Source organism: Penaeus vannamei, chromosome 36 (assembly GCF_042767895.1).
Source record: "Penaeus vannamei isolate JL-2024 chromosome 36, ASM4276789v1, whole genome shotgun sequence".
Lineage (NCBI taxonomy): Eukaryota > Metazoa > Arthropoda > Malacostraca > Decapoda > Penaeidae > Penaeus > Penaeus vannamei.
Genome location: NC_091584.1, coordinates 4,306,477 through 4,324,938, shown reverse-complemented (window position 1 = coordinate 4,324,938; position 18,462 = coordinate 4,306,477). Strand labels below are relative to the sequence as shown.

Here is an 18,462-nt window from a genome sequence, read left to right as displayed (position 1 = left end):
GTACCAGATAAGATTATTAAAAGTCCAATTTTGTTGTATCTTTTACTAGAAATAATTTTACCAATAGGATTTATGAATTCATGTAATATCGTTCATGATACAGATCTAGGGGTCTTTTGCGCTTCCAATCTCACCTTTATTTTTGAAACTATTGGGCAGGTTTTTTGTACCAATGCTGGGGGACCTCTGTCCAGGATTAGTCTGCTGTATGATCTTTGGCTCGCTATTGTATGGCTGCGGAGCATCGATCCAAACGCCCCTGTTATGCTGGGCTGGGACTCCCTTGCTGTTAATGGCGCTTCTAAAATTTGAACTTGGGCCCCTCGGCTGGGAGTGGATTACCGATCCATTTTGCCCTCTACTTGGGGACCCTAAAGGAACCTCCACTTTCATGGGAGCGCCATTGGATGGCCCGTCTGGAACATTTACCGTGGTGTCTTTAGCATCATTCTTTTGGTGTTGAAAAAAGGGCTTTCACTGTCTATCCATCCTCCAGACACACACACACATGCATGCATGCATATATACATGCATGCATGTGCACACGCTCGCTCGCACTCTCTCTCTTTCTCTTTCTCTTTCTCTTTCTCTTTCTCTTTCTCTTTCTCTTTCTCTTTCTCTTTCTCTTTCTCTTTCTCTTTCTCTTTCTCTTTCTCTTTCTCTTTCTCTTTCTCTCTCTCTCTCTCTCTCTCTCTCTCTCTTTCTCTTTCTCTTTCTCTTTCTCTTTCTCTTTCTCTTTCTCTCTCTCTCTCTCTCTCTCTCTATCACTCCCTCACTCTCGATAAAGACCTAAGCCGTTCACATTTCCAATATTAGTGGCTTTACCTTCCTTATTTATTAAAGCAAGAAAATTCATCACATTTTAGTATTTCCTTTAGCATTTCCTTCTCTGCAGATTTTCAAGAAATGAAATCATACTTGTTTAACATTTTTTACACATCAAATTTATTTTCCCACTGATGATTCATATGTGAACTATCTCGACATTATCAGAAACAAATGCAGACACCATACGTTGTACATAAGACAAGATAACGTCAGTATGTTATATTATTAAGACTCATTCGATAAGAAAACAGTAATAAAAAAAATATCCTTATAGACATAACGTCCGCTTCCTTAGAAGGAACCTCAGTCCTTACCTGCGGTATCCTGATGGTCGAGGACGTTCTGAAGGACCCTGAAGGAGCGGGACTGCACGGGGGCAAAGTCACCCCCGTTGGCTGCAACGTCACCTGGGGCCCCTGGGACACCATTGCCGTTTTGCTGAGGTCGTTGCTGCGAGCTGGAAGTAACCAAGGCCAGTGTTAGAATATCGTTATTGCATGGCCCGTGCAAGGGGCTTGATACTAACGGCCGGTTTGTTAGAATTGCGCCAGGCCCGACCCCAAGAATATTCGTATACTTGTCATGCATGAAATAAAGAAATAAATGTATATTTATCAGTCTGGACATGCATATCTACCCGACTAATAGATGGTTAAATGTGTATCTATCGGATATATAGACAGATATGCCTTTATTTCTGCATCTGTGTTCATGGAAATTCACTGGGTCGGGCCTGGCTCAGTTCTAACAAACCGGACTTAAGAGGCAGCTTTCATAAAGTGGCCGATTCTTATGGAAAAACTTTGATGATATTCGTTTTGGAAAGCTTCTCTGCGTAATAGTCATGTTAGGATTGATGATTTCCCGTAAATTAAATTGTTTATTTCTTATTTGCAATGTAAAATTGTCTATTTTTTTGGCTTTTTCTTAACTGCATATACATTAACCTGTAAAAAAAAATTCATCACGAAGAAAATTAAACAGTAATCAATGAAGAGTTAAATATTTCAGATTTTTACTATCTGAGAATGTATTTTCAGTACCTAGAGTTGAAAGCTAAATAAAATAATTACAAAATAAATTATTAGCACTTGAATAAAATTTGTGAGAACATTTAAAAATACAGTATGTCTCAAATGATAACGAAAAAAAATCTTATGAATAAGAAAACAGTACATGTACAACCAAAGAGGAAAATGGGGACAAAATACAGAAGCAATATGAACAAAATAACATATTGAAAACAAGCAATGGGTTCTTAAACATAGACAGAACAAGAACACAAAACAGGAAAGTTAGTTTATTACAAAAAGGTATACAGGTTGTACAAAAAACGTCATAACCAAAAAAAAAATTGTAAATAAAATCCTACACAAAAAAAAGAACTAGGAAGCTAAGTTATAATTAGGAAAATCAAATACAGATGGCACTGAAATTTGTCTTAAATTACGTCTTATATATACTCATACATTTATGCAATATAAACATAGGTGAAGATAAAACACATGTTAGTTCTAAAAGGATGCTGACAGATCATCAGGGAAGCACAATTGAACATGAAACTATAAAACTCAAGAACTGACATCATGAACAGAATTCACACAGAACAGTTACGTCTCAACACATCCTTTTGAGTGACAAGGCACCAATAATGACGTCAGTTCCCTAACAAGTAATTAGGCACACAGCGTAGCATTCTCTACAGCAGTGTACGTAATGGGGAGGCAAGTCAACTCATATAGGCCTTGCCATCACCATCCTACTGTACCTAGGTTGCTTCCGAGATGTTATAGAGTCCGACATTTTTTTCTGAATGAATCTTGGGAACGCACTGTAAAAAGGTACAGAAGTATGTTAATTTTTAAAAATCTAGGTGTGTCTTGAGGGGAGTTTTTTTTTTTTTTTTTTTTTTTTTTTTTTTTTTTTTTTTTTTGGCATTGAGTGTGAATATCTCTATTTGGTTAGTTGTCTACTGAAAAAATAATATTACAAAAAAAAAAATTGTTTGGTTATCTGTATCATATCTAAATTGCACTATTTTGTTACAGGCAAAAGAGAGAAAATATCACACATGAATGTTGCCATCTTGAATGCAACACTTTATAAAGAACACTCTAAAGGTATTTGATCGTCGTGATATCAAATATACTAATCTTGCTATTCTAAGCATCGTATGTGACGTCCTAGTTACTGACCTGCGTTACTGTAAATACAAGAATATCTGCTTTGGAAACAGCTTATATCTCCGTGGTTATTAGGAAAAAAACAGGCTGTGAGACGGGGTAAGGGCGGCGGGGTAGCTACATGAGGGAATCCTGTCGCTCTACTCAATGGGGGGCGGGGGGGAAAGTTGCCTTTGGGTACAACTTACTTCTGCAGACCCGAGTTCAGCTGCTCTAAGCTCTGCTGCATCTGGTGTAGCGCATCAAGGGCATTGTTGTTCGAGTACAGTCCTGCTGGGGAGTTGTACGGGGTGAAAGCCCCACTTGGATTCCCACTGAGAGGCGTCGAGGGGAACTGTGGAGGGGAGAAGGCCGCCCCTGGGGAGTTGGCCCAATTCTGCTGTTGCTGGGGTTGTTGAGGTTGTGCAGGTTGCTGGGGCTGCGGCTGTGCGTTTGGCCGGGTTTGGGCTTTGGGCTGCTGGAAGCTGGGTCTCGTCGCAGCGTTGGGTGTCCCCTCGAAATGGACAGGAATGATGTGCTCTTGTGCTGGGGTCGAAGGCGTCTTGATGGGTATGGACGTCGGGGCTGTGCTTCTGGGCGGGGAATCCCTCTCGATGGTGATAGGAATGATGCGCTCCCGGGGCCGGTGCTGCGGCTGCTGCGCCGTCTGGACCTTGATGGGGATGTCGCGCACTTGCGGCGATTGGGGCTGTGCCTGCGGTCGAGTTGGCTGTATTCTGATCGGCTGAGTTTGTGCCTGCTGCTGTGGCATTGGCTGAGGCATCTTTTGTTGTGGCATTGGTTGTCGTATTGGCTGTGGCAATGGCTGTGGCAATGGCTGTGGCATTGGCTGTGGTATCTGCTGTGGCCTTGGTTGTGGCATATGCTGTGGAATTGGCTGTGGTATTTGCTGCGGCATCGGCTGTCGTATTTGCTGCGGCATTGGCTGTGGTATTTGCTGAGGGATCGGCTGTGGTATTTGCTGAGGGATCGGCTGTGGTATTTGCTGAGGGATCGGCTGTGGTATTTGCTGCGGCAGCTGCTGCTGTGGCCGTTGAGGAGGTGGCAGGGAACGCTGTCTATAGAATCCTGGATGTTGCACAACCTCTGGGGGAGAAGTTACGGTCACTTGAGCAAGCGGTTGTGTTTGAGAAGGCTCTGGGCCCACTGAGCGCTGTCTCATTATACGGTTTTGTTGTAATCTGTTCTGAGTTTGTTGGGCCTGCATCACGAACAACGGTGGTGGAGATGGTTCTCTAGGCCTTCCACACATCCAAGGAAGTGGAGCTTTGTGCAAGCCTGACGTAGGACTCGCCCGTAAATCTCCTCTTTCGCTTGCGCTGGGTGCGGCTGAGGCACCGGCTTCTTCATCGCTTGCAACAGGAGTGACAGAAACAGGTTCCTTTTGAGCAGGGGGAGTTGTGACCTGAGCTGGGGGACTTGTGACCTGAGCTGGGGGACTTGTGACCTGAGCTGGGGAAGGTTTCGAGGGAAGTGAGGACTGACGCACAAGCCGTGGTGCTGCTGTGCTTTGAGACGCTGGGGTGGCAACTGGGCCAGGGGGAGGGGAGGGCATACGAGCAGGCATTTGTTTTGCCACAGGCTGTTTATTTACAGTAGCGGGCATTGGTTTTGCAGCGGGTTGAGTTACTGGAGGCTGACTAACTACTGGGCTTTTCTCTATGGGGATGTAATTGATCTGCATTGGTTCTGGCAGAACTGAATGTCTCTTCGGACTTCCCTGAACTGTAGGAGCACTCTTGATGGGTGAAGTTACTGGTACAGAGGCCTGAGTGACTGTTGCCGGGGGCTGTGTTGCTGGTTTTGCTACAGGTTGTTTAGCTTCTATCTTGATGGGAGCAGGTTCTATCACAGGTTGTTGAAGGATGGCCTGCCTTACGGGCGTGGGTTCTCGGACTATCTGTCTGACTGGAGTTGGCTCTCTGGCAGGCATTTGTTTAATGGCTGGCGGAGCAAAGATGACCGTGGGCTCGTCAATGAGCTGGGTCAGAGCTTCGGCAATTGAATTTCGTCGAGTATTTGTCGGCTTTGGGAGCTCTGGTGTTTTCTCCTTCAGAGGTGCTTGCCTGATGTTGTTTTCGTTGATGAACATCGTCCTTTGTGGCGTCGTTTCTTTAATGGGAGTGTAGGCCATTGGTGATGGCTCCCTGATCGGAGTTTGCGGCAAGGGAGACATTTCTTTGAAAGGTGATGGGTCTTTCATGGACATCTGGCGAAGAGGCGATGGCTCTTTCATCGGCACCTGAGAGAAAGGTGAAGCTTCTTTCATCGAATACTGACGCAAAGGCGATGGCTCCTTCATAGGCACCTGGGAGAAAGGTGAAGCTTCTTTCACTGAATACTGATGCAGAGGGGATGGCTCCTTTACAGACATTTGTCGGAGAGGAGAAGGCTCTTTCATAGGCACCTGGGAGAATGGTGAAGCCTCTTTCACTGAATACTGAAGCAAAGGTGATGGCTCCTTCACGGACATTTGGCGCAGAGGAGACGGTTCTTTCATGGAAACTTGGTGAAGAGGAGACGGCTCCTTCATAGGTATCTGGTTCAGAGGCGATGGCTCTTTCACGGAGATCGGACGCAGTGGGGATGGCTCCTCGGCGGGCATCTGGGGCAGAGGAGATGGCTCCTTTATCGAATTCTGTCGGAGGGGCGATGGCTCCTTGAGCGGCGTCATGGGCGGGGAGAATGGTTCCGAAACAGGACTGTACGGAGTAAAGGACCCTTTGACAGGGCTTAGTGGAGTTGGGGATGGTTCTATCACGGGACTCGGCGGCACTGGCGAGGGTTCTTTTACGGTCTGAGTGATTGGTGGAAGAATTGGTTCTATCAGTGAGGCACGCCTGCCACGGTCTAGCATGTCTTTGCTGAAAACAGGCTCTGGCTCCTCTGCAGAGCTGTATTCCTCTTCTTCATCTGAGAAGATTTCTTCTTCAGGAGATTCCTCCTTGGGCAGAGGAGCAGGCATCTGTGGAGGCTCGATTACTGGCTTCTGTTGCGGCGGAGGTATCGAAGGAGGCTCGAGAGGTGCCGGCATAATCGGTGGAGTGACCGGCACTTTCACGGGCTGAGGCGGCGGCAGCGGCGGAGGCGGCGACGAGAAGTCACTGGAGCCGCTGCTGATAAGCGGCGAAGTGGGCGGCGAGGAAATGATCAGCGACCCTCTTCTGGCAGTAGGTGCCTGAAGGGGCATGGGGGGAGCCGCGGGTATGGAGGGGCCCGGCTCCTTAGCCAGCTGGGGCAGAGGCGCCACGGGGGAGAAGTCTAAGGGCGGGGAAGTGATCACAGGAGGCGAGGCGACAGAGGGCGTATAGGAAGAGTTTGGCGACACAGCGAAGGGCGGCGGCGGCGGCGGAGGGCCACACACATTCTTCTTGGGCTTGGGAGGTTCCTTGGGCTGTGGCTGTGGCTGCTGCTGCTGCTGCGGCCCCATGTGCATGCCCGGCATAGGGAGAACCTGCACCGGCATTCCCAGGGGCGCCGACGACTGCCCTGACGTGGCATTGGTGGCATTTTGCGAGGGCTGCGCAGCCAAGGGCGACGGCCGCACGCCCTCGGACTGCGCATTCCTGTAGAGGCGGCGCTGCATCCTGGGGGACCTGTGGGCGGGGTCCAACACTCGTGCCAAACATGTGGTAAGGAGGGGGGGGCGGGGACAGACTATGCCGTGGCTACGAGGCATCAGCGCCCCCTCCCTTCGGGGCACGCGAGCCACACACTTAACATCCGGCAAAGCTTGTGTCATTAATTCAACAATGACAGGATCAAGTTGCTATTATTATATTATTATTATTATTACGTTATGATCTATAAAAAAGACAATTATTAAGTGCTAATAAACAGTGTATTCATTCACAAGAAGCCATCCGCCATGTTAAGCACTGCAGGCAACCACGCCTTCTCTAACATGTTCCAGACGTGTTTTCTCGGCGTACTTACGTCACTGGATCGAAATCGTTCAAAGACAGTAAAATTTCCTTCTAAATGACACATTAATCAAAGGTGCGTTGTTGAGTAAAATTAAACATTTAACATCACATTAGTTTAGTATTAACGGTCTTTCTTTGAAGGAAATTTTAGTGTATCAACATTCGAGTAATGATAATCAGCGAGTTTACAACATTAATAAAATTTACAAAGGAGTCATATGTACATAAATGAGGATTGTGTCAAGAAGTTCAGAAAATGAGATAATCTGGAAATGTATATTTACAATCTTTGAAACAATCGTGACTTTCATTTGTTGGTAAAAAATATATCGATATGTACATTTTAATTTAAGTAAGTCTAGAAGGTGGACACAAAACAAACCTCTCTCTCTCTCTCTCTCTCTCTCTCTCTCTCTCTCTCTCTCTCTCTCTCTCTCTCTCTCTCTCTCTCTCTCTCTCTCTCTCTCTCTCTCTCTCTCTCTCTCTCTCTCTCTCTCTCTCTCTCTCTCTCTCTCTCTTTCTCTCTCTCTCTCTCTCTCTCTCTCTCCCTCTCTCTCTCTCTCTCTCTCTCTCTCTCTCTCTCTCTCTCTCTCTCTCTCTCTCTCTCTCTCTCTTCCTCCCTCTCTCTCTCTCTCTCTCTCTCTCTCTCTCTCTCTCTCTCTCTCTCTCACACACACACTATTATTTGCTCTCACTGTTACTCATTCTCAGTCGCACTCTTACTCTCACTTATATTCAGTCCTCACTTTGTTCTCTTATTCACTCCCTCTCTTACTTTCCCTCTCATTTATTCTCAGTTTCATCCTTACTCTTACTTAATTATCATCTTCATTTTCCCGCATTCGCTCGTCGTTGCATTTCTGTTACCTCATCTCCCTCTCATCCACTCATTCCCCTCCACTTCCCACCTTTCCCTTCCTTCCTCTCCCTCTCAATACCCAACCATCTTCCACACATCCCCTCCACCATGCACTTCTCCCTCCCTCCTTCCCACCCCACCCCCACCACTATCACTAAGACGCTCCCATCTCCTTCCCACCCCTTTCTCAACACACCTCACTTCCTCTCACCTCACCTCACCTCATCTCATTTCACCTCACCTCAACTCATCTCACTTAACCTCACCTCCTCACCTCAACTTCACCACACCACACCTCACATCACCCACCTCCCCACACCTCACCACACCACACCACACCCCACCTCAACCCACCACACCACCCCACACCTCAACCCACCACCACACCTCACCACACCACACCTCAACCCACCACCACACCTCACCTCAACCCACCACCACACCTCAACCCACCACCACACCTCCCCATACCACATCACACCTCCCCACACCATACCACACCTCAAACCCACCACACCCCACCTCAACCCACCACCACACCCCCTCTTCCCCTCCTGAAGCACCTACTTGATTTCGGAGAGGTCGAGTCCCCCAGGGGTGTATGTGAAGGGTTTCTTCTCCTTCATCATGGCACCGGCGAGAACTGCGGGCGGGTTCATCGGCTGCGGGCGTACGGGAATCTGCCGAGGAAGGAGGGGAGAAAAAATTGGATAAATGGGCGGGATGGGAAAATGCGATTTTGGGGAGATGTGGGAAGCGACGAATCGAAGGGTCGAGTGTATTCTGGTGTTTGTTGTGGGTGGGTGGGAAGTGGAAATGAGAGAGAGAGAGGTGAAGAGAGAGAAGGAATGGGATGAGGGAGAGAGAGGAGGGAGGGAAAGAGAGAGGGGAGGGAGGGAAAGAGAGAGGGGAGGGAGGGAAAGAGGGGGGAGGGATGGAGAGAGAGAGAGAGAGAGAGAGAGAGAGAGAGAGAGAGAGAGAGAGAGAGAGAGAGAGATAGAGAGAGAGAGAGAGAGAGAGAGAGAGAGAGAGAGAGAGAGAGACGGGGACGAGAAGGAGGAAGAAGAAAACGAAGAAAATTGAAGATGAAAAAGAGGGATAGAAAAGAAGACATAGAGACAGACGAATCAAAAAAAGACAACAAAACACAAAAAAGGTCAGGGAAAAGAAGACATAGAAATAGGAAAAAATAGGAAAACAAAACACAAAAAATAGGGAAAAGGGACAAAGACTAAACACAAAAAATAATGAAAAGAGACAAAGACAAAACAAAAAAATAGTGAAAAGGGACAAAGAAATAGTGAAAACACAAAAAAATAGGGAAAAGGCATGAAGAGACAAAACACCAAAAAAGACAAAGACAGACAGACAGACAGACGAACAGACAGCAAAACCAACCCACGCCCTTACCTCGGATGGAAGTCGTGTCGACTGAGTGATGCCAGGGATGGGCGGCGGCGGCGGTGGGGGTGGAGGGCCTCCTGGAACAAGTGGGAGAGGGGGTGGTCACGTGATGCCATAATCAGGTGAATTAAAAATGTGAAAAGTGAAAATGTGAAAAGTGAATATAAATGATTGGAGAATAATGGTCAGGTGAATTAAAAATGTGAAAAGTGAATATAAATGATTGAAACAGAATCGTCAGGTGAATTAAAAATGTGAAATGTGAAAATGTGAAAAGTGAATATACAAGATTGGAAAAGAATCGTCAGGTGAATTAAAAATGGGAAATAAAAGTGAAAAAAAAATGAAATTGATTGAAAATCGTATGTATAGAGAACAGGTGCATTCACAATGTTTTTTTCTATATCTTTCTATCTACAGAATATAGAACAGTTTGATTAAAAATGGGAAATAAAAGTGAATATACAAGATTTTTTAAAAAATCGTGTCTATAGTGATCGGGTGTATTCACAATGGATTTTTTTTCTATATTTTCCTATCTACAATATATAGAACAGGTGAATTAAACAAGGAAAATAAAAGTGAAAAAATTGAAATTGATTGAAAATCGTATGTATAGAGATCAGGTGTATTCACAATGTTTTTTTTTCTATATCTTTCTATCTACAGAATATAGAACGTTAATTAAAAATGGGAAATAAAAGAGAAATATACAAAATTTAAAAATCTCGTCTATATAGATCAGGTGTATTCACAATTGATATTTTTCTATATTTTTCTCTCTGCAGTATATAGAATTCGTATATTGTACGTGTTGAAAATATTAATACGTAACAGAGTACATGGAAAAGTATTTTCGTTTTAACTGTTTGAAAAAAAAGTTCATAAGGACCAAAGTAGTAGTACATCTCAAGTGTTTCTAGTCTCTTTCTCTACATAATTAGATGCAACTAGATCATATTTGTTCATTCGTGATGCGTTCACGTTCACAAGCAACCCTGAATTAATTGTTTTTGTTATTTGATGTTATTTTTGTTATTTAAAGTCTTTAATGATTCGAATCCTAAGCCAATACAAGAGCAGACGCAGAACGGGGCAGGTCACCCTCCGCCTTCTGCACTCGGGTCACTCGTGGGGTCACTTCTTTACACCCCCAATAAACCGTCCAGCAAAGTCCCCTTTCATTCACTAACTCCACGGCCCTAATTTCATCAAATCAATACTGTACTGTAACTGTCTCTGTATCCCTCTTGACCCTCTCTCTCTCTATCTCTATCTATCTATCTATCTATTTCTCTCTCTCTCTCTCTCTCTCTCTCTCTCTCTCTCTCTCTCTCTCTCTCACTCTCTCTCTCTCTCTCTCTCTCTCTCTCTCTCTCTCTCTCTCTCTCTCTCTCTCTCTCTCTCTCTCTCTCTCTCTCTCTCTCTCTCCCTCTCCCTCTCCCTCTCCCTCTCCCTCTCCCTCTCCCTCTCCCTCTCCCTCTCCCTCTCCCTCTCCCTCTCCCTCTCCATCTCTCTCTCTCGTACTGGGGCCGGATTCTCAAACGAACCTTAAGTTAAGGCGCGCTGGAGGTCTTAGCCGTCCTGCCGTCTTTCCCTTATATAAGAGCGAAGAGTGTTGATTTCCCGTTTGCCGGAAAGCGCTAAAAGCTACTCTCCCCTTGCTTTAACCTAAGGCGCCTTCGCTCGCACCACTATGGCGGGTCCCTTACTCTGTGTATGGGCCGTAAGATCGTTCGGTCGTAAGTTAAGGCGCCTTTAGGAGATACGGTGTCTTAACGCGTTTGAGAATCTGGGGCCTGTGCTGTAATTATCTCTGAATCTATCTCCCTCTCTTTCTCTCTCTCTCTCTCTCTCTCTCTCTCTCTCTCTCTCTCTCTCTCTCTCTCTCTCTCTCTCTCTCTCTCTCTCTCTCTCTCTCCTCTCCACCTCTCTCTCTTCTCTCTCTCTCTCTCTCTCTCTCTCTCTCTCTCTCTCTCTCTCTCTGTCTCTCTCTCTCTCTCTCTCTCTCTCTCTCTCTCTCTCTCTGTCTCTCTCTCTCTCTCTCTCTCTCTCTCTCTCTCTCTCTCCCTCCCTCCCTCCCTCTCTCTCTCTCTCTCTCTCTCCAAACATAGCAGTGTCCACGACTGACGTAGCTCTCAGGTAGGCCTATCCCATTTTTTTTTTTAATGAACCGCCTTTGATGTATTCTTTAGTCATATCATCATATTATTTGTGATACAACATTATGAGGATTTATTCACACCACATGGAAACCAACAACAAACGATGTGTGAAAGCGATGGAAAAGCCTTATTTGGAAATACTCATGACGGGATACAACAGCATATAAAAGGTAGATAATCATAATCATTCTTCAAAGCGATATATAATTCATGATAAACCAGAGGAACGGGAGGATTTCTCTCATCAAAATGATACATGACATCTTTGACACAATAGCTATCAGTCAAAAATGAAATATATACTTCATAACTGAAAGAAAAGAAATTTGGTGGTCTTCTTATACATTGACATCTAAACTGTGTCCTTTGCTCGCTATAATCAGCTAATTGAGTATATATATATATATATGTGTGTGTGTGTGTGTGTGTGTGTGTGTGTGTGTGTGTGTGTGTGTGTGTGTGTGTGTGTGTGTGTGTGAGTGAGTGAGTGAGTGAGTGAGTGAGTGAGTGAGTGAGTGAGTGAGTGAGTGAGTGAGTGAGTGTGTGTGTGTGTGTGTGTGTGTGTGTGTGTGTGTGTGTGTGTGTGTGTGAGTGTGTGTATGTGTGTGAGTATGAGTGAGTGAGTGAGTGAGTGAGTGTGTGTGTGTGTGTGTGTGTGTGTGTGTGTGTGAACGAAGTTTAGTTGAATCTCGTTAACAGTCGCATTTTTCAGATTTCTAAAATTCCGTTAAGCAAAACATTTGTTTATAACCTCGATCAGCGGGCGAAATGTTTCATAGTGCCAGACTTTTGTTTTTCTTTTTCTTTTATAGTGTCAGACTTTTGTTTTTATTTTCTTTTTATAGTGTCAGACTTGTTTTTTTCTATTTATAGTGTCTGACTTTTATTTTTATTTTCCTTTTTATAGTGTCAGACGAAACGCTGTTGACTGAGAAGACGTTAAGCGTTAAGAAAATTGTCTTCAGATGGAAAATCGGTCAAATCCAGAGAGAGAGAGAGACCGAAAAAGAGATAGAATAAGAAAGCGAGAGAGAAAGAGAAAGAACAAAAAAGCAAGAGAAAGAGAAAGACATAACTGACGAAGATGGAGAGAAAAAAGAGAGAGGGGGGGGGAGAGGGAGAAAGAGAGAGAGAGAGAGAGAGAGAGAGACGGGGGGGGAGTAGAGGGAGGGAGAACATAACGCAGACCATAAGTTTATAACATAAGTATATCAAAATAAAATTATACCACTGCAAAGAGAGAGAAAATCTAACAACACGGGTACTTTCCCGCAATTCGTAGCTTTAATTCGTAGCTTTAATTCGTAGCTTTAATTCGTAGCTTTAATTCGTAGCTTTAATTCGTAGCTCTAATTCGTAGCTCTAATTATACCAAGGTCAAGTGCAGTCTGGGCGTCCCGAAGAAGAACCCGCATAATGTATTCACTTCCGACGTCCCTAACCACTCACCTTGGGACACTGCCAGCTCCCCTCGGTGTCTGTCAGTGTCTCCCCTTCTCGTAGCATTTCCTTCGAGGTATTCTTTCTCTCCCCTTTGTTCTTTCTTTCTTTCGTCTCCCCCTCCGGTTTATTTCTGTTTTGGCCTTTTTTTCTCTCTCTGAATATGCGCTTATGTCGGGGGTCAGATGGTCTAGGTGGATCTTCTATGCCTGAATACGGGAAAGTCTAAGGCCAATTTTTTTTTTTTTTTTACGAGAGTCATACCTAAAGAAAATCCTTCATAACGTTTTCTATGTGAATCTCCCACATGAATGAGTCTATTTGTCCCTAATAGCTCACAAAACCCTCTGATGATTACGGAATAATATTCATAATGAGGATGATATGGGTACTGGCAATAGTAACTATGATGATGGTGATAATAATGATGGGAATGGTGATGATGATAATGATAGTACAACTAATTCTTACCATTAAATCAACAAAACAGCCCATCATTTTGCCCCCATCACCATCCCTCTCTCGAACATGCAGACGAAACCTCCCCCAAAAGAAGCGCATGACGACAAAATCCCTCTCTTGGAAACGCCAAACGAGACCTCCCCAACCATACGCCCATGACGACGACGACACGCCCATGACGACGAAGACCCGCCCATGACGACCACGACCCGCCCATGACGACGAAGACCCGCCCATGACGACGACGACCCGCCCATGACGACGACGACGACCCGCCCATGACGACGACGACCCGCCCATGACGACGACGACACGCCCATGACGACGACGACGACACGCCCATGACGACGACGACGACCCGCCCATGACGACGACGACGACCCGCCCATGACGACGACGACGACCCGCCCATGACGACGACGACGACCCGCCCATGACGACGAAGACCCGCCCATGACGACGACGACCCGCCCATGACGACCACGACCCGCCCATGACGACCACGACCCGCCCATGACGACCACGACCCGCCCATGACGACCACGACCCGCCCATGACGACCACGACCCGCCCATGACGACCACGACCCGCCCATGACGACCACGACCCGCCCATGACGACGAAGACCCGCCCATGACGACCACGACCCGCCATCCACGACTTCCGCCCTTGTGTTTTACCGCTTGCGAAACCACTACCCCCCGTTGCCCAGTTTTTAGCCAGGTGGTGCGTTGCCAGATGGCACGTGTTGGGCGGGGGACTTGTTTACACTGACTGCTCTCGGCTCCCTGGTACTGACGAGGGCGTGTAGTGTCATAGATCGTGGGTTTATAACAGTCTGTTTTCACCTTGACTGTCAGGCATGAGGCGTGGGGGGGGGGGGTAGATACTTATATCTGCTGCTCATTACTTTTATTAGGGTAATTATTGTTATTACTTCAAGGTCATCTTAATTATCATTGTACTTTCTTGTTTTTGTTGGTATTTTTTATCATTCTTGTTAGCATGATAACTGTTCATTATCTTTATTATGATATTAAGAATCGCAATCATAGTTATCATTGACACTAACATCATTGCTAATTTTGTCATTAATGATTTAGCGGTATCATTACTGTCATTGTTTATCATGTCTTTTCTATCATTATTATAAGCATCGTCAATCATTATCATCATTATTACTGTTATTGTTATTATCAACATTTCTGTCATCATTACTATGATAATAATGATGGTGATAGCGACGATGAAAATGATGATGTTGGTGATAATGATGATGGCGATGATGAAACGATGATGATATGATGATGATGATGTCGATAATTATTCTTATTACTATCATTATATCATCTTTATGATTATCATTACTATCATTATCATCATTATTATTACCAATATCATTATCATATTCATCATTCCCATCATTATCATTATCATCATCATCATAGTTACTATCATCAGTACTCATATCATCCACATTATGAATATTGCTTCATAAATTATCATAAAACTCAAAATTTCTCCTTGACTCCTCATATGCAAACCAAAAATCCGGGAACCGCTCCAAATATACCTCCACAAACCCGGGATTCGAAAGGAGGAGGAAGGGGGAAGGGGGAGAGGGAGGAGGAGGAGGGGGGGGGAGAGGAAAGGGAGGAGGAGGGGGAAGGGGGAGAGGGAGGAGGAGGAAGGAGGGGAGGGAGGGAGGAGGAGGAGGAGGAGGACGAAGGGAGGAGAGGTGACGGAGGAGAAAGCAGAGGAGGAGGAAGAGAAAGAGGAAGAGGTGGACGGGGGAGGAAGAAGAAGAGAAAAGAGAAGGAAGTGGAGGAGAAAGATGAATAGGATAGGGAAGGGGGAGAGGGAGAAGGCGGAGAATGATGGTGGGAGGAGAGGAGGGAGGAAGAGGAGAAAGAGGAGGAGGAAGAAGAAGAGAGGGAGAAGGAAGGGGAAAAAGAAAGGGAGGAAGAGGAGGCGGTGGTGATGATGGCGGAGGAGGACAAGAAGAAGCAGAGAGGGAGGAGGAGAATGAGATACAGATGGTGGTGGAGGAGAATAAGAAGCGTAAAAAGAAAGAGAAAGAGAGTGATGATGAAGATTACCAATAGTCATTATCACCATCATGATCATTATTGTTATCATTGTCATTATCATTTTCATTATCATCATTATCATTATTATGATTCATGACTGATGATGAAGATGAATAAGGAGAAAGCGGAGATAATACTACGAAAATAAAGTCAAGAAAAGAAGAGATAAATACAATGAAGAGAATGAAAATATAAGCAAATGCCAAAGAAGGAAAATAACGAAAGGGCAGAGACGGGAATTGAAAGATAAATAAGATAGAAAATAGAGAGTCAAGAGGGAAGAGGATAAATCAGAGAAAAAATTAAGAGCAGAATGAAAACAGAACAAAAGATAGAAAGAAAATCAAAGAAAAAAAGAAAATAAAGAACAAACAAAAAAAAGATACACGAAAGATAGAAAAAGGTAGGAGCGAGAGAGAAAGATAAAAAAAGAAAATGAAAGACAGAGGAGTAAATGTGAGATATAAGAGAAAGGAAAGATAAATAGAAAGTAAAAGCATGGAAAAACGAAAGGACCGAAAGAAAATTAAATAACAGAGGGACAGACACTTAAAAGCGAGAAAAATAGAACTAAGAAAAAATACGAGAAATATACAAAAATAATAGCAACAGAAATGAATAGAAATGATAGAAAAACAAACAAGTAAAGAAAGAAAATATGGAAAACGAAAGACAGAAAGAGAACTACAAGCGACAGAAAGAAAACAAAAAGCAAAAGAGAGATAGAAAGACCAGTAAAACGAGAAAGAAACAAAAGGAAAAAAAAGAAGAGAGAAAGTAAAAACAAGAACAATTATTCCCAAACCACCGAACTTTCTCTCTAATTAATCATCTCGTTTGACTAATGACTTGTTCGACTTCATAGGCTTCGGTTAATGAACTGAGCAAATTTACTGATAAACTTTACGAGACGAAAGCAGAATGTTAGTAATTTCCTCAAATGAGAATTCAGACATTTGAATTTATGAACGCCTGTGCTTATCAGAACGAGAGGCAAAAATGACCTTTTTTCTTTTTTGTTTTTGTCTGTCTCTCTCTTTTTGTCTCTTTCTCTCTGTCTTTGTCTCTATCTATCTATCTATCTGTCTATCTCTCTATCTCTCTCCCTCCTCTCTCTCTTTCTCTTTCTCTCTCCCTCCCTCTCTCTCTTTCTCTTTCTCTTTCTCTCTCTCTCCCTCTCCCTCTCCCTCTCCCTCTCCCTCTCCCTCTCCCTCTCCCTCTCCCTCTCCCTCTCCCTCTCCCTCTCCCTCTCCCTCTCCCTCTCCCTCTCCCTCTCCCTCTCCCTCCTCCCCCTCTCCCTCTCCCTCTCTCTCTCTCTCTCTCTCTCTTTCTTTCTCTCTCTCTCTCTCTCTCTCTCCCTCTCCCTCTCCCTCTCCCACTCCCACTCCCACTCCGTCTCCCTCTCCCTCTTCCTCTTCTTCTCGCCCCCCCCTCTCTCTCCCTCTCCTACCCCACTCCCACTCCCACTCCCACTCCCACTCCCACTCCCTCTTCCTCTCCCTCTCCCTCTCCCTCTCCCTCTCCCTCTCGCTCTCGCTCTCGCTCTCCCTCTCCCTCTCTCTCTCCCTCTCCCTCTCCCTCTCCCTCTCCCTCTCCTTCTCCCTCTCCCTCTCCCTCTCCTTCTCCCTCTCCCCCTCTCTCTCTCTCTTCTCCCGTTTTTGTAACATTCTTTTAAGTTACTTGGCCAGTTGGTGTTCGATAATGAACCAGACTTTATCTTCCTATCAGGTTAAGAATTCTTCGATAAATATCTCTTTATCTGTTCTTAAATTGGCGAGTTTTAGCGGAAGAAAAAAAACAAAAAAACTGGCCACTTAACGGTTTGTAACTGTCGACGAGATCAGGTCACCTTGATTTTTTTTTTTTTTTTTTTTTTTTTTTTTTGAGGACGACTAAGATGGGGAGGTAGGAGGAGGGGGAGGGGAGGGGGGAGGAGGGGGGAGACTAGAGGGACAAGGGGGAGGGGAAGGGGAGGGGGGATGTTGGGGTGAGGGGTGGGGGGGAGGGGGGGAGACTAGAGGGACAAGGGGGAGGGGGAGGGGAGGGTGAGGAGGGGGGATGGGTGGGGAGAGGAGGGGGGAGACTAGAGGGACAGGGGGGAGGGGGAGGGGGGTGGTTAGTAAAGGCATCTTATTTCTTTCTTTCGGTAAAGTCCTATATATGGTATATATCTTTTATCTTTCGGTTTATTCTTGGATTGCAAGATCTGCTGTTTGTAATAGTTAATGGTAAATATAGTTTAGTATACTTTTAATAGTAATACTTTCATAGTATACTTTTAATGATAATGATGATGGTGGTGGTGATGAGGATGAGGAAGAGAATGAAGATGATGTGATGATGATGATGATGATGATGGTGGTGATGATGATGATGGTGGTGGTGGTGATGATGATGATGATGGTGGTGATGGTGATGATGATGATAGTGGTGGTGATGATGATGATGGTGATGGTGATGATGATGATCAAAAATAATAACAATAATGACAATGACAATAGTAATAAAAACAATAGAAAAAAAATTACTTCCCTTTACAAGCACCCCCCTCCCCCCTCAAAAAAAATCTAAAACTTAACTTCCAATTAAAAATTCACACACCACCACCGTCGCCAAGTAATTACCATCTAGCCTTGATGACGTCACACTCCTCTCAGCCTCCAGATAGCGCCGAGATAGCGAGGCGCAAATGACAATTAGTGGAGAAGGAAAAAAAAAACTAAGACTAAAAAACTAAAAACTAAAAAAAAATATATATAATAATACTAATCCTTAAAAATGATTATTAGTGAGGAAGAGAGAGAGGGGAAAAAAAGATTTAAGAAGAAAATTAAATAAAAAATCTATTTTTTTTTTTTAATCGACAAAAACCCATGATCATTAGTGAATAACGAAAAAATCTTAAAAATGATTATTAGTGAAGAAGAGAGAGAAATAAAGGTACAAGTAAAAATAAATAAATAAAAAATATACGACAAAAACCCGCCTCCTTACAAATGATCTTTAGTGGATAACGAAAAGACTAAAAAAAAAAAAATCTTAAAAATTATTATTAGTTAAAGAAGGGAGAGAAATAAAGATACAACAAAAAATAAATAAATTAAA

The 18,462-nt window shown here is 44.4% G+C and overlaps 1 protein-coding gene across 24 annotated transcripts in view; it reads right to left on the bottom strand.

Annotated features, from left to right (window-relative positions):
- The window catches only part of LOC113814275 (titin), a 213,810-nt gene that overhangs the window by 11,194 nt on the left and 184,154 nt on the right, over nt 1-18,462 (bottom strand). For 16 of the 24 annotated variants that reach the window (XM_070114577.1, XM_070114575.1, XM_070114595.1 and 13 more), the window contains 6 exons: nt 9,207-9,277; nt 8,364-8,476; nt 3,200-6,607; nt 2,597-2,659; nt 1,143-1,285; nt 135-416 (listed from right to left, as the gene is read on the bottom strand). In XM_070114577.1, the coding sequence (XP_069970678.1) occupies nt 135-416; nt 1,143-1,285; nt 2,597-2,659; nt 3,200-6,607; nt 8,364-8,476; nt 9,207-9,277 (4,080 nt within the window). The remainder of the gene's footprint in view (nt 1-134; nt 417-1,142; nt 1,286-2,596; nt 2,660-3,199; nt 6,608-8,363; nt 8,477-9,206; nt 9,278-18,462) is intronic. The other 8 variants (XM_070114590.1, XM_070114593.1, XM_070114597.1 and 5 more) reach the window with 2 other exon arrangements.